This window comes from Gavialis gangeticus, unplaced genomic scaffold, assembly GCF_001723915.1.
Source record: "Gavialis gangeticus isolate Ggan-Ray unplaced genomic scaffold, GavGan_comp1, whole genome shotgun sequence".
Lineage (NCBI taxonomy): Eukaryota > Metazoa > Chordata > Crocodylia > Gavialidae > Gavialis > Gavialis gangeticus.
In genome coordinates this window covers 131,712,821-131,736,607 of record NW_017729024.1, presented here as the reverse complement: position 1 = coordinate 131,736,607, position 23,787 = coordinate 131,712,821, and the positions used below count along the sequence as shown (strand labels likewise).

At 43.2% G+C, this 23,787-nt stretch overlaps 1 protein-coding gene and 1 long non-coding RNA gene across 2 annotated transcripts in view; one reads left to right on the top strand and one right to left on the bottom strand.

The window, feature by feature from the left end:
- The window catches only part of DMGDH (dimethylglycine dehydrogenase), a 101,085-nt gene that overhangs the window by 12,323 nt on the left and 64,975 nt on the right, over positions 1 to 23,787 (top strand). The window contains exons 4-8 of the mRNA XM_019517737.1: positions 477 to 681; positions 10,260 to 10,508; positions 12,191 to 12,389; positions 20,674 to 20,843; positions 20,995 to 21,148. Of these exons, the coding sequence (XP_019373282.1) occupies positions 477 to 681; positions 10,260 to 10,508; positions 12,191 to 12,389; positions 20,674 to 20,843; positions 20,995 to 21,148 (977 nt within the window). The remainder of the gene's footprint in view (positions 1 to 476; positions 682 to 10,259; positions 10,509 to 12,190; positions 12,390 to 20,673; positions 20,844 to 20,994; positions 21,149 to 23,787) is intronic.
- Positions 18,790 to 21,075, bottom strand: LOC109297740. The gene is made up of 2 exons (XR_002097401.1): positions 20,984 to 21,075; positions 18,790 to 19,479 (listed from the first exon to the last, which is right to left on the bottom strand). It is a non-coding gene; the product is annotated as an uncharacterized LOC109297740 (long non-coding RNA).

Genomic DNA, 23,787 nt, shown 5'->3' with positions numbered 1-23,787 from the left:
AACTTTGCGAGGAGGTCCTTCCATTGGCTCTTTCCCACATGTTTTCCACAAATGTGGAGGTAATCACAGCCATTATTTTAAGTTTTAAGAAATAGTTAATTTTTTGCAACTGTCGTAGATTTATTAGAATAAGAAATAATATCCACGTTAATGTATGGCAATTAAGGAAATCTGATTATTATTCCTAATGGTTAATTGTTTGAAACATTTATAACACTTTCAGCATACATTTAGCATAGTCTTTTCATTCAGTGGTTTTTAACATTTTTAGCAATGGCATCTTATCTCTTTGATCACAGACACATGCTGGTACTGGAGAATCTCCATTCCATAGCATAGTTACAGAATTGACCAGTTGTAGCTTTGATGATATTAGGCAGTCTTTACAGATGACACACAACAGTTGTTCACTTTAATCTTAAATAAGGTGAAAGCTGCAAATTTAATTTGAATTCATTTTGTGTGACCCATAATAGGTTTTAGCTGGCCTGTATAACCCTGGAGATGGTCATATTGATCCCTATTCTCTCACTATGGCCTTGGCTGCAGGAGCTAGGAAATATGGTGCCTTGTTAAATTACCCGGTTGAAGTGACTAATCTAAACTCTAGATCAGATGGGACATGGGAAGTTGAAACTCCATTGGGAGTAATTCGAGCAAACAGAATAGTGAACACAGCAGGTAAGATTTAAATAATACTTTGATGTCTCTTGAAGGTTAAAAAATAATGTGCATAATCAGATATTTCACACCAAGCACTAAGACCATGGACAAACTTGCTTCTTAATGGTGTTGGAAGGGAATGGGGAACTGCCACTTTGGAGTGCTTTTCAGCTGCTACAATGTAACTATTATATCGCTGTGGTTCTGTTGTTACACAAATTGCCAAGTGCTCAAATCATGAGTGAGACTTTATAAAGGTGGATAAGGCAAGGTGTTACGTTTATTGATTACATGAGTTAGACATAGAGGTTCCAGCACACCATTCATACAAAAACACACAACTCATCATACACATCATTACACATAGGCATACACATACACAAAACAACCATTTCATCCACACATACACCAGATATAGTTACTAGCAATAGTTGCTCAATATCAGCTCAGGGTGGCCAACCCAGGCTTATTGAGTAGATGATGATGATTTGAAGATAGCAGATTTGAAGATAACAGCTGAAGCAAGGTGAACAGATGCATCTGTGCCCCGATGAAACAGCAGTAGAGAAAGAGACTCACTCAACCTGGCATTTTCAAAGTGTTCTTTTATAGGGATTGGCATCCTTTGTTTCAGTACTTAGGGGTTTTTCCATATCCAGCTTCTGTTTTTGCAGTTGTTCTTCTTTTGTTTTCAGCTTATTTTAGCGTTGGAGTGCTCTTCTTGCCTATCTGGCAGAAATTCTTCTTCTGTTATCTCCTTTGTGCCTTCGAACTTCAAAGGGATTCTTCAGCTGTTTGTTAGTTAGTTACTGGCTGGTAACTTACATTTGGCGCCTTGTTGCTTACATAAACAGTTAAATCTTCTCCCATCTCCATGCCATTCTCTCCCCATTCACCCTTTTATACACACTCATATATAAAGGCTATGCAGAGTTCATTCACTTATGTCAAGCAGAAGGATACAAAATGGAATTTTCAAGTTGCTTACAGGACAAGACTAACATGGTTATGTTTTACTATTATTACACTCTCTGTTAACATTAGCTACATTAGTTCAGTTCATGCCACACTGTAGCATAGAAAGTTAGCTAAATTGCCATAACTTTAAACCTGAATGAAACAGGCTTGCCATGGTTTTGCTACACTTGTTTCACTACAGAAACATGCAGATATATCCATTGCATCATAACATATTGGCATAATTTGATATCAAAACAGTTGTTATAGTTGTCTGTATCTTAATGGTCAATTGTTTATGTTACAGGAAAAGTGAAATATGTCTTTGGTATCTGTCTTGTTCCTGGTAAATCATAAAGCTCGATTTAGCACTAGGCAATCCTGATTTTTTATTTTTTATTTTTCCTTTTTTTTTTTAATGGGCTATCGATGAGCTGATTTCTTCACAACAGTACAGTGCAGAGGTGGGCAAAATGGTGGATCTGGCTGATGGCTGGACTCCATTTCCCAGCAGCCCTTGCCCTCATCACTGTGGCTGGTTTCCATGGAGACCTCAGAAGTGGTGGTGCTCTAACATACTGGCCCCAGCAGGCCTGGCAGGGCACATGGCTGGGCAGGGAGCTGCTCTGGGACCAGACCTGGGATCTTGCGGTGGTGACAGCATCGTCCAGAGCTGGGGCAGAGCTGCCATCCGCTGCCTCCATGCCCCTACCCAGGGCGTGCGGGCATCAGATCACAGCTCTGCCCTGGCTCCAGATTACACTGTCACCACCACAAAATCCCAGCCCTGAAGCAGTTCCCTGCCCAGCTACATGCCCTGCCAGCGCTGCATGGAAACCCTGGCCCCACACTGTTATGGCACTGCCACTCCTGGGTTCTCCATGGAAATATCGGATGCAGCGATGCAGGCAGGGGCAGCTAGGAAATTGAGTCCACCACGGGCCTGATTCAGCCTATGGGCCAGGCTTTTCCCACCCCTGGTATAAAGAAAATTGTGTGCTCTGTGGGTCATCCTTCATTAAACAATATGCTCTCTCACCTTTTCCATCCCTCTCCTTTGGTTTGTTCTATAAAATAACAGAAATAAGCTTTTCACATTAGCCTTCATAAAGAAAGGGGACCCAGTGTGGGCTGGGGTGTATGGAAGGACAGAGTGGTAATGTTATAAAAAGAACAAAAACAGGACCACTTATTCTTTAGAGAAACAAGACCACAGCCCATCTATGATCAGGACCTCTTTGCAAGTTTACCCACAGAATTAAGGAACAGTTACAATTTCCTTAATGATTGCCCCCCCCTTTTTTTACACCAAATCAAGATACAATTACACTTTCCAGTGATCCTCCATTCCCTCTTAGATAAGGTATTACTACCATGCAAGTCAAATAAAGGGTCAAGAGACAGGTCTATATCCCAAACTTTTATTGTTTATACCCTAAAGCACAAGCACTTATCTCAATATCTGTCTAGCTACCTGCAACAGCACAATATAGATTCTTATTTGTACCAGCTGGAGGGATGCAGGAAGGAACAGGAAAGTGGCATGCAGACAGGCAGCAGTTGTCTTGAATTTGCTGAGGTTTCCCAAAGTCAGCCCCCTCCCACTATTTACACCCATTATTTATATCTGGCATTCTACTATAACAAAATCCTTAGTCTGTCCATCTGTCCATAACACTTTTTGAGCACTCTGATTGGTTGTCTCGACATCCAATCACAATGCTGACTGAAACAACCAATCAGAGTGCTCTGCACAGACAGACACACATGGTGGAACAGCACCATGACAGCAGGGACTGAGGGGATGGAGCGGGGGATTGAGGCCAGGAGTGCTGGTTGTCCCCCCTGCCCCCCGGGCAGAAGGGGGGCAAGCAGCAGTAGGGCATAGCCCCCCCACTCCCAGAGCTGCAGCGTCAGTGCCCGCCCCTGTGCCACCCCCTCTGCACTGGCTGGGCAAGTGACAGTAGTTCTCACGCCATCTGGCAAGCGGCAGCAGGGCAGAGTCCCAGCTCCCAGCGCTGATGTGGGCACAGCAGAGCTGGAACGGGGCCCACATCAGCCACACCCACATCTTGCCCACCCCCCCTCTGGGCAAGTGGCGGCAGGATAGAGCCCCCACTCCGAGCATTGCCGCACCCACATCTGCGACTGAATCTCCGAAGCGGCACCAAATCTTTCGGATCTGATTTGGCCAGACCAATCAGGACAGTGATTCGAATCTCCAGATTGAATCACTGTCCTCTGAATTGGCCAAATCCAAAGCCGAAGTGAATACTTGCCGCTTCTCACAGGCCTACTAGTCACCCACTTGGCTTAACAATATCCTTGCACTTAATAACTTATAATTATTTTTCCTCCATTTGTGTAACTTTTAAACTTAATTTTATTTAGTAAGTCAGATTTCTGTAATACATCTATAGAAAAGTCCTTTTATTAATTGTTGGACAGATAGCACTTTCTGTTACCAAGGTTGCCTGACATTTCCAATTGTTAGATTCTGTTTTTATTTGCTTAACAGTTTGCCAGACATTTACCATTTGTTTTGAATTGTTTGTGCCAGGAGACTGGGAGCCAGAGAGCGGGGAAGCTGGGACTGTTTGGGAAAGGAATCTTGCGTGGTAGTCAGACTGGGATTGGAGGTCTGTTTTTTGGTAGATAGTATTGCTGTTGGGCAGAGAGAGAGAAGGAGGCATAGGTACTTGCTGAAAGAGGTGTAAAGACTAGGAACCAACGTGGGGAAAAGAGGAAACTAAGGAGGCAAAATGGGCTGAAGAGTCTAGTGCTGACTCCCCTCCAGATTTTGGAGTGGAACCCAAATGCCTGAATTCTGTTCATTTGCTGTCAGCAAACATCTGTGAAATCTTCTGGCAAAATGTGGCTCCCCCTCTAGTGCTGCTCCACACAGGGGAGGGCTACATGCTTTTGCAATCAGTTGCTCCCTTAGCTTAAGAGGCAGGTTTCTGCCTGATTAACTAGAGCTTTCAATCTTACCGGTGACTTTAATGCATCTCAATATGATGCCACATTCACGTGTTTTGTGCATGCTGAGGGAGGGGTTGGTTTGGGTTTAAAAAAACAGGTTTTTTTGTAATGTGGAATTCTCTATGTTGAAAGAACATTATTAAGGTTGAAAAATCAAGCACTCAGAAGTTAGAAAATCCCAGAATTAGAGTGGCCTTAGGAACCTTAATTTAATTCCCTTGCACATAGTTATTCTGATAGAGTGATTTTTTGTGGTTGATTAACATTTATTGGACCAACTGCACGGTTGGGATAGACTTAAACAAGCTTTTGAGTACTACAGTACCCTTCCTCAGGTCTTTGGGAAAGAAGTAGATATAGTAGAGCTAAATAGCAAATAGAAAAAGGGCTTGTGTAAAACTCCATGATGAAGGATCAGACATGTAGTAACTTAACGTTAAATGTATCCAGTGTGATTAGTATCTTTTTGTTTCTGTAGACAAGGCCTATCCAACTGGCAGCCTATGAACCAAATTCAGACTGTGAGGGGTTAACCTGTGGCCAATGGGCTCCTGCCCAGCCAACAAATGCCCACATTGTTCATGCTGCTGAAGCAGCTGGGGGGGGGGGGGAACGGGGGAAGTAGCACAGTGGGAGGGGCCCAGTCAGCTCACTACTTGCAGGTGATGGGGGCAGCTGGTACTGCTTGCACAACTGGACAGCACTGGCAGGGGTCTTATGTGAGAGGCTTGCACTGCTCAAATGGTGGGTCGGGGGAGAGTTGGGGTCTCACTTGCACAGCAGTAATGGGGGTGCTCATGTGGCAGTTTTGGCGTGGGGTGCGCTTACACTGCTCATGGGGCAGTGGTGGTAGGGAGGGGTTGCACTGCTGTGCAGCAGGGGGCCTACATGAGGCAGGGGTCCTAGTAGCCCGCACTGCGTGTGGCCCCCAATGTTGCATGGTCTGTGCAGTGAGCAGGCCAGGGCTTGGTGTGGTAGGTGGCTCCCAGCTGCTATGAAGTTGGGCAGACCTGAGACAGATGGGTTTCATTATATACAGCTTCCTTCTGACTGCTTTCCAAAGCTTATCATTATTTGTGAAACCAAAATGTGCTCTTGTGAAATTTTCTTAGGCTTTTTCCACTTGCTTTGATAACTTATTAAACAAAAGACATGCCTGGCTAACTCTAACGTGTAGCTAAATATTCAGCCAAAATTAACATTTAAAGCTTCTATTGCTCAACATTCTGAGTCAGGCATGAAACCAGTATTTTGACCAGTATATGCTACTAACATTTTTCAGCCAACCTTCATTCCTTCTGTAGTCCCACCTCCCACTTCTTTAAATCATTACTGTTTTCATGCCAGCCATTGCTTGTCTCCTGTCAGTAACTGAGAGCACAGAGAGGTTTGCTAGCGGGCTGTCTGTGTTCCCCCTCTCCCTCCCCCTCTCTTTTTGCAAAGTCAACATCTGCTGTGGGACTGGAATGAACAAGTTTAAACCAACTTGTAGCTGTTGTAACTGCTATTTCAAACAAAGCAGTCCCATAATAATCACTCCATGACATAAGCTAACTTGTCTTGAGGAGGCTAGTAGTTTATTTTTAATAGTGTGAAGGAGGTTAGTGGTGTATTTATAACTAAGTCATTAATAAAATGGTGAATTTTGTTACTTTTGCACATTGCATTCATATAAATTCACATACAATTGACATCACAGCAATTTGTCCATTTTTTGCAGCATTTTTGTAGGAATTTAGCAATGAAAAATAATATTTTTAACTGAGTTTTATGTTTTACGAGTTGTAGCCACACTACAATACTTTGTGGATATGCTAAACAAAACCAACACTAAATTTCACTCTCAGATAATTTTGATTTCTACGGTGTAGAAACGTTCTAAAGCCATAAATTATTCCTATATTTATCTTTACCATGGGTTTGGGACTTGACGTCTGCTTCCAATTAGGTCTTGTTTCAGAGAACTAACTCTTTCTTTTAGCATTTTTGTTAGTAATTTTTTTTGCGTATGGTGAAAATTTTTTAAGTGGAGAAGGTACACTATATTTCATTTAGTAAATCCCAGCTGTTTTTCCCCTACTCAAGTAAAATTAGCATAACTTAGCATAAATTTGTCTTAATTTTTAACAAAATTACAGTACTTAAGGGGCTCATCTACACATCACACTATGTCACTGTTTCGATGCACTAGGGTGAAATAGTGACCACGTGGCTCTATGTGTGACTGGCAGCTACTTCGCCATAGCGGTGCACTCCCCCGTTTATAGCACGCCACTATGGCGAAGTAGTGGCTAAAAATAATCGTGCCCATGCATATGGTGCAGTATGGGCAGCTACTGTGCTGTGCTTTATTAATTCCAAAAGAAGTATTAAAGCATGGCGCAGTAACAACATTGCTGTAGGGCAACTTGTAGACATGCCCAAGATGTGTCAGTTACAATCTTAAAAGAGGTGTCAAAATAACAGTACATTAATGCCTCTTTCTTTTATTGACTCTACAACAGTCATAGTCAAAATCTGGTACAAAATCACATTTGGAGCGCTGCACTATCTAAATATTAGGCATGTGTGAAGTGGCTAGTATTCGCTTTGGATTCGGCCAATCCAGGGGACAGTGATTCGATTCGGTGATTCAAATCACTGTCCTGAATCGGAAAAAAAATAAAAAAAATATCCCCACTCACCAGCTGCTGCCAGGCAGGGACGATCCCCGCTGCCCCACGTTGCGTGGGGGGCTCTTCAAGGAGACCCCAGAAGCCCCAAGGCCACTGCAGAAGCCAGTGAGTGGGGTTTTGTTTGTTTTTTTTAAAGGGCAGGGAGATGGGGTGGGCAGGGCAGTCCTGCTGGGAAAGCGGGTGGAATTCGCTTGTGACAGAGCCCCCCATGCAGCATGGGACACTGAGGGGCAGCAGGGATCCTTGGCAGGAGCCAGTGAGTGAGGGCTTTTTTAAAAGAGCCGGGAGCTGGGGCTGGGCAGGGCAGCCATGAGTGGGGGCTGGGACAGTGGGTGGGGGTTGGGCGGCACTCAGCAGGGCTGGGGGAGCAGGCAGGGGATGGGGTCTGGCAGGGGTCCCCCCATGGTCCTTTTTCCCTCCCCCCTCCACCTTCCCTTCCTTACCAGCATGGAGTCTGGGTCCAGCTGCATGCTGCAGCCAGCAGGAACTGCCCGAATTGCCAAAGCTCTCTGAATATTTTCCGAATCAATTTGGAGAGCTTCGAATCTATTCGGACCTTTTAATTGGTCCCCTGATTGGTCCACCAAATTGTGCCAAATCTCCTCTGAATTGAATCAGCACCCAAAGCTTTGCATGTCCCTACTAAGTATTGTAATTTAAAAAAAAACTATTTACTGCATGTTATAAATGGAACATGGTTTTGGCTGGTAAGCCTACAATTACATGTACTGGCTTTGTTTATTTTGCAAATTAGTGCAACAGATATAGCCACTGCATTTGCTGAGCTTTTTGGATTGTAGACACATTTTCAAATATAAAAAGATTCCTTAAGGAATGTGATGGTTTTTGCCCCAAGGCATGCGCCTGCATGCGGGTTTAGCACAGGGAAAAATGCTCTAGGTGGGGGAGAGGAGGCTAGGGCCAGCACCTGTGGTAGTACTCAGAGCTAGGAGGCACACTATCCCAGGGGTAGAGGTTTGCCCACTAAAAGGGACATCGCGTAGTCTTCATTGTTATTGTTATGTTATAGCCCAAGGGCTTATGTTTATGTTGCTGTTTGTACCGGAGGTTTGGGATGGGACTGTGAGGGGTGGTTAAGGAGGTCCCATTAGCACCCAGGAGGGGCATGCAATCCCCTTGAGCCCTGCTAGAGGCAGGATCAGGGCTCAGGCAGCTGGAGAGCCTGCAGGAGGCACAGAAGGCAAGGCACCAAGCAGACAGGGGCCAAGGGCCTGGCATGAGAGGGGTGCAACTAGACAGGGGCAGAGGCCTGGTGCCAGAGGGGTGCAGCTACGCAAGGGACTGGCACCAGAGGGGCACAGCCACATAGGGCCAGGGGCCCGACACCAAAGAGATGCAGCCACATAGGGGCCTGGAGCCCAGCAGGCAAGAACAGATTGAGCCAGTTCCTCAAAGCTGGGTCTGATGTGGTGGGCCTAGGCTATAAGGCCTAGCTAGATTAAAGGGGCAGAAGCCAAGGAAGCTGAGGCCCTGAGAGAGGGAATGACATCCATGTAACACCCATGAGACATGGGGCATGGTATAAGGGAATTAACCCATAAGGCTCGAGGTGCCCTGTTCAGCAGAGTACTGGAGTGCGGTCCAGCGAAGGACCCAAGGACCAGTGAGTTCTTGTGGGGTTCAGCGGACTGGGGCCATGTGAAAGCCTGCGGGCAGCCTCCCGACTTACTATTTCACCATCAAGATGTGACAGGAAAGACAAGAGGGTGCCCTCGGGGCTGAGTTGGCATGGTCTCGGAGCCACCAGAGGCATTATGGTCACCCCTGGGGAGCCCGACCTGTAACAGCTAGAAATGGAAGGTGGTGCCCTTCCATGGTATGGTAAGTGGCTGGGGTATGCTGCACCTTGGAGATTTCCAAGCATGTGACATCTTTTAGAAGACCATTACTAGATGGCATAGATTAGGCGAGATATGAGTCATCTTTAGCTTGCAAGGGTGTTAAAGTAGTCTCCATTTGGCTCCAGGGTCAGAGGAGATGCAATCCAGCTTTATAATCAAGGCCTGTTAGAAATATTGAAATATCCAATAGCTAGACTACATAGCCCATCAGGATGAAGTTTTTAATATAAAGTAGATTACTAAATTTAAAAAATCTAATTATTCAGGTCACTTGGATGCACAGGGAAAAGCGAAATCTAGGCCTCAATTCAGCAAGACACTTAGGCATGTGGCTGATTTTTTTTTTCTCCTTCTGATTGGTGTCTTAGGATATTTCTATATCAGGGCAGTTACATGTTCTGGCTGGAATACTGCTGGGCATACCTACCCTACTGCTCCTTCTTCCACACACCAAATGCAGACGTACACAATGGAGACTGCTCTGGGTTTGCTCCAAGCAATAGCTTGAAAACATGCCAGAAACTGACATCTCAGTTGCAGCTGAAAGAAAATGTCCTAGAGCAGTCTCACATTGCCGGGTTTGGAGCACATGAGTGGAAACAAATGGGAGAGGTGTTCAGGAATATCCCAGCCAGGATATATTGCTACCATAGCATGAACCTTCAGTGTCCAAGCTGGCCATAAGTGTTCCCTCACCCTCCCTAATGATAGCTGGAATCATATCTAATAGAGCCTTATTTAGGGGAGCAGACCATGTGGTCCATATAAACATTAATTAAATGTAATTCAATTTCTCTATGACATTTTTTGAATAATCCAAATCTCAGTAATCCCTGTTCTTTAAATTTTTACCTCTGTTATGGATATGTCTATACTAGCAGGGTATATGGGTTTAAAATTGGGACTAACAGGAATAAATATAGGAGGAATTAGGAATTTAGGAATAATAGGAGAAATTTTTTCCTGAAGCTCAAAAAACCTTATGACAAATATGGAAAGACAAAGTTCCTTTATAGGTTACCATAAAGCACGGCAGTTTCTGAAACACAAATTGCTATTAATTTCTGTTCACTGAAACAAGTGTTTAAATATCAGAATTTTTCTTTATTGTGTTCCTTAGGCTTCTGGGCTCGGGAAATAGGCAAAATGATTGGACTTCAGCATCCTCTGATACCAGTTCATCACCAGTATGTTGTGACATCAACTATCCCTGAAGTGAAAGCTCTGAAAAGGGAACTGCCTGTGATTCGTGACTTAGAAGGTTCATATTACCTAAGGCAGGAAAGGGATGGGCTTTTATTTGGACCATATGAAAGCCAGGAGAAAATGAAAATGCAGGAATCATGGGTAACAAATGGAGTTCCACCAGGTAATTAAAAAAGTACATGCGTCTTCTAACCTTGATAAACTACAAAAATTGTTAAATAAATATTAAACACAATAGCGTATTTCCTTTTATCACTCTACCCTGTGTGATGGGATGTGGAAGCTACTGAAATTTTAGTCACAACACATTAAATTTCTATAGATATTTTTACACAGTATGGTTACAGCTTCTCTGTAACAAGGTGAACAATAAGAAATAAGGTGCATGAAATTGATCTGTCCCAATCTAATCCAGTCTCACTGTAGACAGACACTGAGCTATTGGGATTAGAATCCAGTCACTAAGTGTGTCTATACATGTGTTCTGTGTGGTGGAAAGCATTTTAATTAGAGCAGCTCCCAGACAGACGCTTTAATTAAAATGCCACAGCATCATGTGTATTAAGTCCTCGCGCATTTAAAAATTGCCGCAGGATGCTTTATCTAAAGCGTCTTCAATGGGGTTTAGATAAAGCACCCCAGCAGCCATTTAAAAAAGCGCAGGGGCTTAATATACATCATGCTGTAACGATGCTGTAGTGTTCTCATTAGAACACCAAGGATCTTGTGTCTAGGCAGCCCAGATCCCACATTCTTGTAAGCTACCTCAGTCTCTCCTGTGCCTTCACAGGTACCCCATAATTAGACATGTTTCTTTCAGAATCTACCTGGCCATGGGAATTCTGGTGTCATAGCTATATCTTACAGGAATAATGTGTCATTTAAACCAGGACTCCTGGATTAGCAAAGGAATGTATTCATTTTACCCGTGAAAACCTTGAGCATTAAACCAAACTCCTGAAAACAGTTTTCCCTTACCATTTTTGAATCCTAAGTTTGATGCAGGGTTTTAGACAGGAGTCTCTTCTTACCTTCTTGGTCTGACTTTCTTTCTTCTGACAGCAAAGTGGCTCCCATAACAGAAAGCCTTTCTCTCCTAAAACACATTCTAGCACCTATAATACCCATACAGTTTGACTGGGGAATTTCTAGGCTCTAGCCCTTCATTGTTTTCTGGGTAGAAAGGCATCAAAAGTCAATGACCCTATGAGTAGAAAACCAATTGTTTTCCTATAATACAACAATTCCATGTTGAACTGCTTTATCATAGCTTCCCAGAGGCAGCACTCCACTAGGAGTTACAACCCTGTTACAAACAGGTGCTCAAAGATGCTCAACTCACACTGAAATTTGCATTCAAAATGGAGGTTGAAATTACAATCTACCATTCGCGAAACAAATTGGAATTTGTCAGCTGACAGAGATATGTCTCCCAAACTATCACAATAACCATAAAGACAAAGTAACCAGCAAAAGAGGAGCTTCCCATGCCATTTCTCCCCTGCATGTTAAGACCTTGCATCATTAAGGTCAGCTAAATATAAATAAGCATACATAATATGACTATGAAATCCAGTTACACTTGCTTTATGTTCTACTGGTAGATAAATGGGGGTATTGTGCATGTGAGTTTTATTACTTAAAAGAGAAAAGGCATGAATGAGCTGAGTACAGAATTAGATACTACAGCTGTATGCATTACTTGTATATATGTAGAATATAAATCAGAGGCTTAACTGGCCAATTCTGTATCCTGGACAGTAGCACTGCTCAGTACAGGAGCAGCTGACATACATATTCACAGTATATTAATGAACATACAACATGAATCAAATATTTCTCCAGGTTTTGGAAAGGAACTCTTTGAGTCCGATTTAGACAGAATAATGGAACATATAGAGGCTGCAATGGCAATGGTTCCAGTCCTGAAACAAGCAGACATCATTAACACAGTTGCTGGGCCTATCACCTATTCTCCAGACATTCTTCCTATGGTGGGGCCACATCAAGGTGTCCGAAATTACTGGGTAGCTATTGGCTTTGGGTGAGTAAATTAATTTCTCCAGCTTCTGCCTTTCACTTTTTAAGATAAAGCTTGTTAAAATGGCAGTAAACCTGAGCCTTGCTGGCTTAATTTTCTTAAACATACTAAATGCCATTCTTTGATGCAGATGACCTTAATCATTTGCACATCTGCATCCCTCATTTGTAGTCTTACTGGCTCTTTTCTCTTGTCAATCCTTTACTCTTAGATGACAGACTGTTTGTTTTATGGGAAGGGTTCAAACACTCCTAGATTAGCTAAGTACTAGAGTAAGTACAGTGTACTAAGGGACACTAGAGGGCAGGATGCTAAGGAAGAGGTGTACAAGTGATACTAAGTGTAGAAGGCCAAGGTGAGCAGTCCTGTTACAGAGGGTGTTGTTATGTTGTGGTAGTGGGTAGTTGCAGAGGATTTTATGGTACTCAGTGAGGTTATATCAGCATTGCCATTCATTCTTTCCTGCCCATTACGATCATCAAGATCTTGTCTTATTAACATTTTCATTAAACTTGGGTAGTCATCCTGGCCTCCTTAAAGTTCAGTTATCTCACCTGATCATTGATCCTAGATAAATGGAATGAGTTGAATCTAATTCCTGGTAATTGTTACTGGAAGTACTCTGTTTACATTAGCCTTCTAATTGCCTAATAAGTAGTTCAAAATGCAAGAAAGTTTTTTTCCAGTTTTTTTTCATGGTACAAACCTTCACATGTAATGTAGTATCTCATTAAGCTGTTTTCCTAGGTTCCCAAAATAAAAAAAAAGAATGTAATGATTATCTTGCTGTTTGGATTCAAGAGGTTTTGAAGATGTTAATTACACCTGTAGTATTCTTACTGAAAGATTGAACTCTAGGAAGAATGATTTAAAACTTCATTCATGATTTGAAGAATGGGACTGGGTGTACAGTTAACAAATTTACAGATGGCACCATGCTGGGTGGAAATGCAAGCACTTTGAAAGATAAGAATAGGTTCAGAGTGACCTTGACAAACTGGAGGAATGATCTCATATTACCTGGTAACCAAATGAAATTCAGTAAGGACAACTGCAAATTCCTGTACTTAGAGCAGAACAATCATATGTACAAATACAGACTGGGTAACAACTGGCTAGGCTTCAGTACTTCAGAAAAGGACCTGGGGATTGGATTGAATTGCAAACTGATTTTGAAACAATATGCCCCTTAATACAGAAAAAAACAGTAGCACACTAAGTTATATTAACAGAAGTGTCATCTTCAAAGCAAGGGAAGTAATTCTTCCACTCTATTCAGAAGAGGCTTCACCTGAAGTACTGTATCCAGTTTGGGTCACTGCATTTCAAGAAAGACATAGACAAATTAGAGTCCAGTGGAGAACAGCAAAAATTATTAGTGGTATAGAAATATGATTTATAAGAAAAGGTAGGAAAAACTACTATTCTTAGTTTGGAGAAGAGAAGACTGAGGTGGGATTTGATAACGGTCTTCAAATACCTGAAGTGTGAATGTAAAGATGATAGTCATATACTCTTTTTTTTTCTATGGCCGCAGGACTGATGGCAAGGAGCAATAGTCATAAATTGCAGCAAGGAAAATGTAGCTTGGATATAGGAAGTACTTTTAAACTCTAAGCATGGCTAAGCATTAGAACTGTTACCCAGAGAAGTTGTGGAATCTCCATCCTTGGCATTTTCAAGAGCTGTAAGACAAGCTCTTGTCTAGGATGGTTTAGACAGGAATGATTCTGCCTTGACCAGGAGGTTGAACCAGATAGCCTCTTGAGGTCCCTTGCAGTCCTATTTTTCTATGATTTTATGATTCTATGAATACATTAATTGTACTGTTAATCCGTAAGCCTTGTTCTACCTCTCTCAACATAAAATGATAAAACTTCTATTGACTTCAGTGGGAGCAGGATATGGATCCATACTGGACTGGAGAATGACCACTGAAAAGGGCTTTATTCCCATTATAAGTTTACATTTTTTTTAAAAATACCATATTTTTTTAAAAATCTTTCATTATTGAGAAATAAGATTGAATTATGTAATTTATAAGAGTCTCACATTGGACCCCTCTATCTGTTCTTCAGGGTCATTGATGCTCCATTCTCCATTTCTACGTCATGGAAAAAGCAGATTAGTGTTGTAATCTTTTGTGTACACTGTCAGTCTCTATCTCACTGTTAATAAGTCAGGGTATTGTGACTTGGGTCTGAGTAGAGTTATTTGCTTTGCAATTTTTCCCTCTATTATTTGTTTGTCACAAAAACAAGGTAAGTGCTTTAATGTGAAAACAAGTTAATACTGGTAATGATTGTAGGTAAATCTGGTAGTACTATGTATTAAAGCTGTTCAATACTTACCCATTTTCAGCTACTTATAACTTTGAAAAATGTTAGACTCTTGGGCTAAATTTGCTATACAACCATATTCTGATTTCAGTTAAAACAGCGCAGTCATTTCTAAGAACTAGGCTAGGGAAAATGTATTTGGCCCATGTTAAAATTTGTGTTGACCTTTCCTTTGAAAAATTCTTGTGCCTGCAAGTTTGAAGTAGGAACTTAACATTTGTACTAGGGATTTGCCTTTTGCCATCCACCCAAAGTTAGCCAAGCTACAAGCTTTTGAAAACCTGGAGCCTGAATATGCTCAGTGGAGATTTTCTACATCTTTACAACTGAGCCCATGTGCAGATATTCTGCTGTTTTCTCAGTAGAAACAAGAAGTGTACAAACGTTCATGGTCTTTCTCCCAGACCAAAAATAGTAATTCCAGGAGAAAATTAAGTTGCTTCCCACCAGGTGGAAGTCAATCCCAGAAGAATTTCTCCTAGAAGAATGAATGTTTATATACTTTTCCTAGCCTTAACTCCTCATAGGAACTAAATGGAATGGAGTCATGGGGAAAAGCTCCTGGGTCTTCCTGAGACTGTGCCACCCTGGTCTGGAGAAGGTGCAAGAGGCAGCTGTTTCAGTCTTTCCCATAGACAGGGAGGGGAGCCTCCTGTCATACCAGGATCCCCAGAGTGAGAAGCAGGCTAGGGGCATTGCCTAGCTACTCCCCTCCCAAACTAGTTTTGGATGGGAGGAGCAGCTACTGCTGCCTGTCTCTTCCCCAAACCATGCAGTCCCTGGTTTCAGGAAGAGGTCAGGGACTTTGATGGTCCCCTCTGGCTTCTCCTTTACTTGTGTACTACCCAGGTGGGCAGCAGGGGAAGTGATTTAAAAGCTAGTGGAGCTCTAAGTAAGCTAAGGGAGCCTCCCAACGCCCATTTTCCAGCCCCATAGGCTTCCCCTTGCCACCTGTGCTGCCTAGCTAGCGGGACCAGGGGCCAGGCTTGGGGAGGTTCTCTCCAGGGTAGTGTGGCAAAACATCTCCCCACTTCTCACACCAGAGGCCCGGTCACTGGGAGCTGAGTTGAGCACACAGCACCCTGCCTGGTTCTCACACTGGAATTTCTGGTGTGAGAAATGAGCATGGGATTTTGTCCCACTGCTCCAGTCTTCACAAGAAAGTGAACAGCCCACACTTTCCCCAGATCAATTTGGTCTTGTGAAGGCACAAGAAGAAGGGGAAAAAGGGCAGTTGTAGACTGAACATCTGCACTACTCGCTTTCCCAGAGTCGTTTCTAGTGATGGAAATTGTCCACTGCTAGAAATGAATGTTTATGCGTGGTCACTACTTACTAAAGATCCTGTCCATGCTGGGCATGCTGCAGCCTAGAACTGAGCAGAACTCTGCCCAGAGTTGTAGTTCTGGATTACTGCAAGCCACACCTTGTCTGTGCACCCAGACTTAAACAGGGATTCTGCTCCCCCCCATGCACTCTGCTGCTGAAATTTGGGCCATGTAGAAAAAGAAGCTGCCTGATTTGAATGCTGAAGAGACAAAAGATGGACTGAAGAGTAGATAACCTTAGGATGAGGTGGGAGGAAATGGGGCTGGACACCAGTGAGAGGAATTAGAATTGGGAGTTGCAGAAAAATTGGGACTACTTGACCAAAAAGACTAGAGCTAGGAGACTGGGGCTTGGAGTAAATGAGCAAGGAGACTGGGACTGAAGTGAGAAGTTTGGGGTGGAGAATTGGAATGACTAGGTGAGGCAAATGGCACTGAGACAAGGAACCCCAGTGATGGGAAAGAGTCGGGCCTGAATCACACAATCCCTCAGCTGTCAGGAAATATCTGTGGAACTCATTAGCAAAGTGTCTCATTCCTATGTAGTGCTGATCCACAGAATGATGCCTAGCTTTTATATATCCTTATTGTATCCTGTCCCATTACTGAAGGCACCTATCCCATTACTGAAGGAGAGAGGCAGCTAGCTGGCCCCAGCCCCTGGAACAGACTTAAAAGGACAAATGGGATCTTAAAAATGCCGCCCATCCCAGGTGCAGGCAGTGATTGACAAGCTTGTGGCAGAAGTGAAGGGTCAAGTGACTCAGGGCAGGACTTATAAGCCCAGGGCCTGACCCAGAGAGGTCAGTCTGGCTGAAGCAGACACAGGAGGCAGAGCTCCAGGAAAGAGCCAGTCCAGGCTGCTTATAGATGGACCATGTATTCCAGATTGGCTGGGACAGTCCCAGATTTTGGAGGCTGCCTCAGCATTCTGGCTGTTGGAAAAAATTGAAGCAAAAGTCTTGGATTGTAGGAATCTGCCTGCACATCCCCAGCTCCTGGTACATGTGGGTGGGTTCAGGCCAGTCTGGGACTTTTGCTGCAATTTTCTCCAGGGAGCCCAGCCAATGGGTTGCTCTGTGGTCTAGGCTCTTCTGGGCTTGAGCAGAGTCACTTGTCCAGTAGTATGGGGGGAGATGGGGGAGCCATGGGTTCATTGTCCAGTCCTGCTTTTGAGACCTACAGGGTTGGGACTGTGTGTGTGGGGGGGACAGTGGGTGTGTGGCTGTGTGTCAGGGTGGATATGATTTAAATCACTAGTCAGGCAGCCTCAATTTAAACACTGTTTTCTACAAAAAGTGCATTCCTGTTGTTTGCTATAATCTTTACTAATTTTAAAGAAACTAATGTTTCTTTAATCTTTACTAATCTATAGAGGAGCCTCTGGGAAACCCATAAGATTGGGCCCCTAATATAGACTATGGTCTGTTGTGACCTGTTTATAAAACTTTTCTAAAAAGGTTACATGAACATATTATCTTACATAGTATATAATTTGAAGCTCTAATCCATTTTCCATGATGATATCTTTGAGCTTTAACATATCTTAAATTAAAGCTATCTTTGTATAGGTTTGTTTTGTTTTTTTTTAAAAAAAAAAGCATTTTAACAAAAAAAAAAATTACAATTAAATAAAAAAAAATCTTATTTAAATAAAAAAAAATTACCCCTCGCAACCCATTGATTTTTATCCACCCTGGTGGGGGTACACATATGTGTATGTACCATGTTGTCCTTCCTGGCCCCACCCCATGACTCCCCCCATCCTGGATTTCCCTCCAATTATTATTATGGTCACCCTACCTATAGAGGAAAGGCTCTGTGCCACAGGAGGGCTGGAAGAAACCCTGCACCCTGAGCAGCAAAAGGTAAGTGTCTTGAGCCTTTGTTTTAGTACTACCATGGGGTGAGATTAACCCTGATGGGAACATTTTGGTTGGCATTTTGACTGAAGGACTGGATATGGCTGTAAGGGGACAATTGGAGACCACTAAGGTGCTGCAGGGGCACCCAGCACAGAGCACTTCTAGGGCCTGAAGCCCAGCGGCCTGTGTGGAGCAGAAACACAAACATTTTGGAAGCAGAACTGTAGTGTGTCAGAGGACTGAGTACCTGGCAGCAAGGACTAAAGGGATCCAAAACTGGAGCCCACAGAAGGCAAGACCAGGGATTAGGGGGCTCAGAGCCCACAGAGGGTGAGACTGGGGCCAAGGGGCCTGGAGCCTGTAGAGGGTTTGGCTGGAGCTCAGGCCCGGGGCCTGGGGTCCTGATAGAGTGGATCCCAGGGGGATGGACACAGCCAGAGTAAAATGGGTCAAGGCTAGGGTGCCTCAGCCCAGACAAGGGCCTATCACCCCAAGCCCCTTTTGCCCTCCAGGGGCAGCCGCCCTCTGAAATAATATCAAGGCATGGCAGACAAGATAGGGTGGGACTTTGAGGGGCTGCATGGAGTAACAAGGTAGGGGCCAAGTGTCAGCTGGAGGGGGCCTTTACCACCCCAGGTCTAGGGCACATTACACTTACTGCTAGTGTGAGTGAGCCCATAAAATATTAGCCCTAGTGACACAGGCCCGTACAATCGATCTTAAGGGTTCTGTCAGAATCATGCCACATGAATGAATTTGCATTTTTCAGTTTGTTTTAAAAAAACAAGATTCTATGCACAAAACCCACTGTATTACAAAAGCAATATTAATGTTATAAAGTCAAGCACTCCAGAGTTAGGAACTGCAAGAATGAAGGTTAGCTGTGTAAATTTAATGAGCTCCATTGTGCATGTGCATTATGATTACATTATCATATCCTGTTTTTTTCCCACATCACATCTGCTTTATTCTGTGTGCAGAATGTCTGGCACTCAGCAGATAAGCAGCAGTTCAATATTTTGTTCAAATTTCACTGTTCCCTCTCGGACCCTAGGCCTTATTTACTGAATGCTAATCTAATCCTGATTTCATGACAAAATTATTAATTTCTTCCTGGGTTTTTCTTTATTACTCACCTCAGTACTTCACAAATAAGAATGAATTCATTTTTACAACATCCCTGAGATGTGAGAGAGTTTCCCACTGACTTTAGCTGTTGATGTCAGTGCTGAACCCTCCTGTAAATCAGATTCCAGTGTTTCAACTCAGATGCAAAGAAACTGAGGAACATGTGATTGGTGACAGCCTTTAAAAATTTTAGAGTAAGTGACTTGCTTAGCAACATATTAAGACTTGATGGCAGGAATAGTTATAGAATCCATTTGTCCAGGTAGTGTTCAACCCCATCTCACCAAGAGACCATACTTTATCTCCCTGCAATCTCATCCTTTTTTCATCGGGCACCTTTCAGCTTCTGAAACAAATGATGCAGGAATCCCATAGACAAGTTTCCTTTGTAATACCACTCCGGTTCATCCCCTCAGGCAGCCTGTCTTCTGTGCTGCCTTAAAAATTAAGACACAACATACAAGTCAAGATAAAATGTATAGGCCTTATCAAAACAAACCTATTCAGCTTTAGTTAAAGTTTTTTAAAATGTTAAAATATTTCAGAGTATGCCATTTTGATAACAGTTTGAAAGTTGCAGTACTTTATCCTGATTCAGAATGAAACCAGATTCCAAATTTATGGAATTTCCCACAGGACAAAAATTTCACTTTTAAGTGGGTCTAACCATTCTAAAAACAGTAGGGGACAGAGCTTAGGTTACAGGAAAGCCTAATTCTGGCATTTCCTAACTTCTGCATGCTTGACCATACAATATTCTTTTAATGTAGTTTCTGTATAAATTATACTATGTCAGACTGTCCCTTATGAGCTGACCTTTTGCACCACACATGTGCCACAAAGGGATTGGATTTTAGCAGTAAGCAGCCAGCAGACAATTCCTGTAGTGGAAAGGGACTCTCTGCGGGCATACATGTGGCAGAACCAACCGCTTCCTACAAGTGTAGTAGGCATATTAGGAAAGAGAGACAATATAACAAGTAAGGAAGAATTGTTATTTCTTAATTTTGGAGCTATTACAGAGTAGTTTCCTGGTAGTTTCTTATTCCTTTCCATTCATGGTCCCCTGTTTTGAATGGAACTGGGATGCAGGGTAGTATTTAGTTTTGAATGTTCCAACTTTATTGGGAACTGGTCTAGGCTAGAGTATTCTTGCTATTGTTGTCCCCTGAATTTTTTGTTCCTAAATTAACCTGAATTGTTTGCATTCAGGGTTGTGTAGTTGTTAAGAAAAAGTAATCTTGTGTCCAGTACTTCGTTTTCTGAAAATCAGCAGTTTGGGAACTTACTGTAGTGTTTACTGGTGAGTTTTCTTTTTCTCAGGAAAAGGTGATGAAACTTTTATGATATTGTTCTAAACTTTAGGATAGAAGGAAGCTTCCTTTTCCAGGAACTATGATTGCCATCTGTTAGCAATCATACTTACTACCTTTTGAGCATGCGGAAGAGGAAATTTTCTTCAGGAATGCCAGTGGATTTGAATAACCAAACACTGATCTGTAAGGTCCCTTCCAGCCCCTAACATCCATGAAACTGTGAAATAGTTTAACTATAATTTGTAATACTCTATGTGTTAGTAATAGTTATTTTGGATGATTCAGTACCAGAGGATTTTTCTCTTTTAAAGATATGGCATTATCCATGCTGGTGGTATAGGAAAGTATCTCAGTGATTGGATCTTCAATGGGGAGCCTCCTTTTGATCTAATAGAATTGGATCCGAATCGTTACGGAAAATGGACCACCACAGAATATACAGCAATCAAAGCAAGAGAATCTTATGGATTTAACAACATTAGTAAGAAGATAATTTACAAGTATTTTTCATATTTCAAAAAATATAGCTTTGCACCTAGGTAATCTAGATGTGAAATTTATGACTCCTTTTTCATGGTTTACTTTCTTGGTGCATGATGTTTAGCATGTCTCTTGTCTTACTATTTTTCCAGTTGGTTATCCTAAAGAAGAAAGGTTTGCTGGGAGGCCTACAGAGCGAGCCAGTGGGCTTTATGAAGTGCTTAAATCCAAATGTTCAATGGGCTTCCATGCAGGATGGGAGCAGCCACATTGGTTCTACAAACCAGGAGATGAGATTGGATACAAGTCAGTGAAAGATTGCTTTTTTTTTCTTGGTCAGTTGTCCTGAAAGCAAGTTGATTGGGTTAGGATTGATACTTACCACTCAGGTTATCTAGAGAAAGTCTATGAAATAAGTCTTCCTCCATGTTTAAATTGTGTGATTTAATTTTCTTTCCTTTAAATCTGTTTCTAAAGGTGTGCACATTCTCAAGCATGCACATCAAGATACACTGTAACTTTACCAACCAGAGAACCAATAGTGTTTCAGTCACATATCTTCCTTTGCTTGGGACTTGATCTAAAGGGGATTAAATTATCTAACCTTTTCATGGATCAGTTTACTCCCCTAATCTAATCCTGAGTGAGGAAGAGAAATGGGTTCTTCCTCTCTATTCCAGCCTGCATACTTGCTTACAGTGGGGAATATCAGGCAAGTAACCTTGTCTTCCCCTCCACCAGTGGAATAGCAATTTGAACAAAGTTCAGGAAAGAAGTAAGAAGTCCTGGTGGATCAGCAAACTAAAGGCTTTAATAATCAAACCCATAATAAATGATTCAACAAGAAGGCCAGCTGTAGGTTTCCTCATGGTTACAAATTGAAGCATTGTCTTAGAATGAACTCCTGGGTTCAGCAGATTCCCTGCGCTTGAACAAAAGACATACTCACGGTTGTTTTCACCCTTGCAAAGCTTTATTTAAGGAAACTCGCAGAGGCAGGTGATAGAACAGAGCAGAGAGGACGGTCACCTCACATCAGCCTTAGGCAGCAGCCGCTACCCTGCATGGTTCCCCTGGCCCTGGAGTGTCCCAGTCCCGGGGATGTGATAGCCTGCGCTGGGGCTCCGCACAAGTCAGGACTCTTGCCAGAGTGGAGGAACCCATAGCGACCCAAGAATATACAGCTTATATAGTCTGAAGTAAACAATGTTATCTCAAGCTAGGAAAATGGGGATGAGTTGTGATCCAGTGCACCTGGTGTTTACCACATTCCACTGTATCACAATATACTACTATCTAGGTTCATGGCTCGGTCACACTCACAGAGCAGGAGGCTATGTGCTGCTTCACCAGCCTCCTGTGGAATCAGCATGCAAAACTTTTGCTTTTAGCACAGCGTGCAAAACTCTTGCTCTTAGCAAAGCTGTTACTATTACAAGCAGTAAAAACTGTTTCTGTTGTTTTTAATGTTCAGATATTTTCTGCAAATTTAATTTATATATATGTGTGTGTATGTGTGTGTGTGTATATATATGTATATATGTATATATGTGTGTGTGTGTGTGTATATATGTGTATATATATGTATGTGTATATATATGTGTGTGTGTGTATATATATACCGTATTTACCCAAATTCAAGACAACATTGAATTTAAGATGACCCCCCCATAATTATACTAACACACACACACACACACACACACACACAAGCAAATCGCCTGTCAAGATGGAGGGGGGGGTGGCGGGGACAGAGCCCAGCCTCTGGCCCTGCACCCCCTCCCCCCATCCTCATCTGCCTCCCCCATAATTGCTTCAGGCCTGACCCCATTCCCCGCTGGCAGTTCAGGTCTGGGCCTCCTCCCCCACATCATAGTTTCATAGTTTCTAGGGGCGGAAGGGACCTTAGCAGATCATCTAGTCCGACCCCATGCCATGGTGGGAAAGACTACTGGGGTCAAACGAACCCAGCAAGGTGTTCATCTAACCTCATCTTAAAAATCCCCAGGGTAGGAGCCTGCACCACCTCTCTTGGAAGCTGGTTCCAGACCCTAGCCGCCCTGACCGTGAAATAGCGCCTTCTGATGTCTAACCTAAACCTACCCTCTGCCAGTTTGTGACCGTTATTCCTGGTCACTCCTGGTGGTGCTCAGGGGAACAATGACTCCTCCAATGCCTGCTGATCCACCCTGACTAGTTTATAATGGCAGGCCTGACCCTGTTCCCCCTCCCCTCATGCCGGCACTGGCTCCAAGGAGTGTGTGTGGGGGGGGAAGCTTACCCTGCCATCCCCTCCATCCCCTCAGCCAGCACCCTGTGCCACCACTTCCAGGGAGCAGGGCCGGGGGGGGAGCAATGGGTAAGGCTAGCGCTGCTGGGCTCACCCCCCACCCAACTCCATCCCCTCTGTCATGGTCGCGCTCCGTCACCGCCTCTTGTCCAGAACGCTTTTGGAGCACTCTGATTGTTTGCCGAGACAACCAATTAGAGTGCAAATAAAGCGTTACGGACAGACAGTCAGACAGACTAAGGTGTTGTGTGTGTGTGTGTGTGTGTGTGTGTATGTATATATATGTATGTGTGTGTATATGCATATGTGTGTGTGTGTGTGTGTGTGTGTATATATATTTGGGAAATTTATATTTGGGAAATTTATAAATTTATTATCATTTTCCATGTATAGAATCTAATTATTGGAGGGTTGCCTTAAATTCATCCTCTCCTATCACTGCAGTGGGGAAAGCAGTGGCCAGGGAGAGGTGGCTCAGGGAGCAGGTGGCCCCCACCACTTGTACCCCCATTAGCCCATGGTGCCTGTGCCCCTGCCACCTGCCCCCTTTGCAGCTTCTGTTCCTCTCAGCCTCTGCCCTAATCTGCTCCCCACAGTCTCTGCTCCCTCCCCTCCCCTGCTGCTGTGCAACCCAGTTACTGCAGGAATCCAGTCG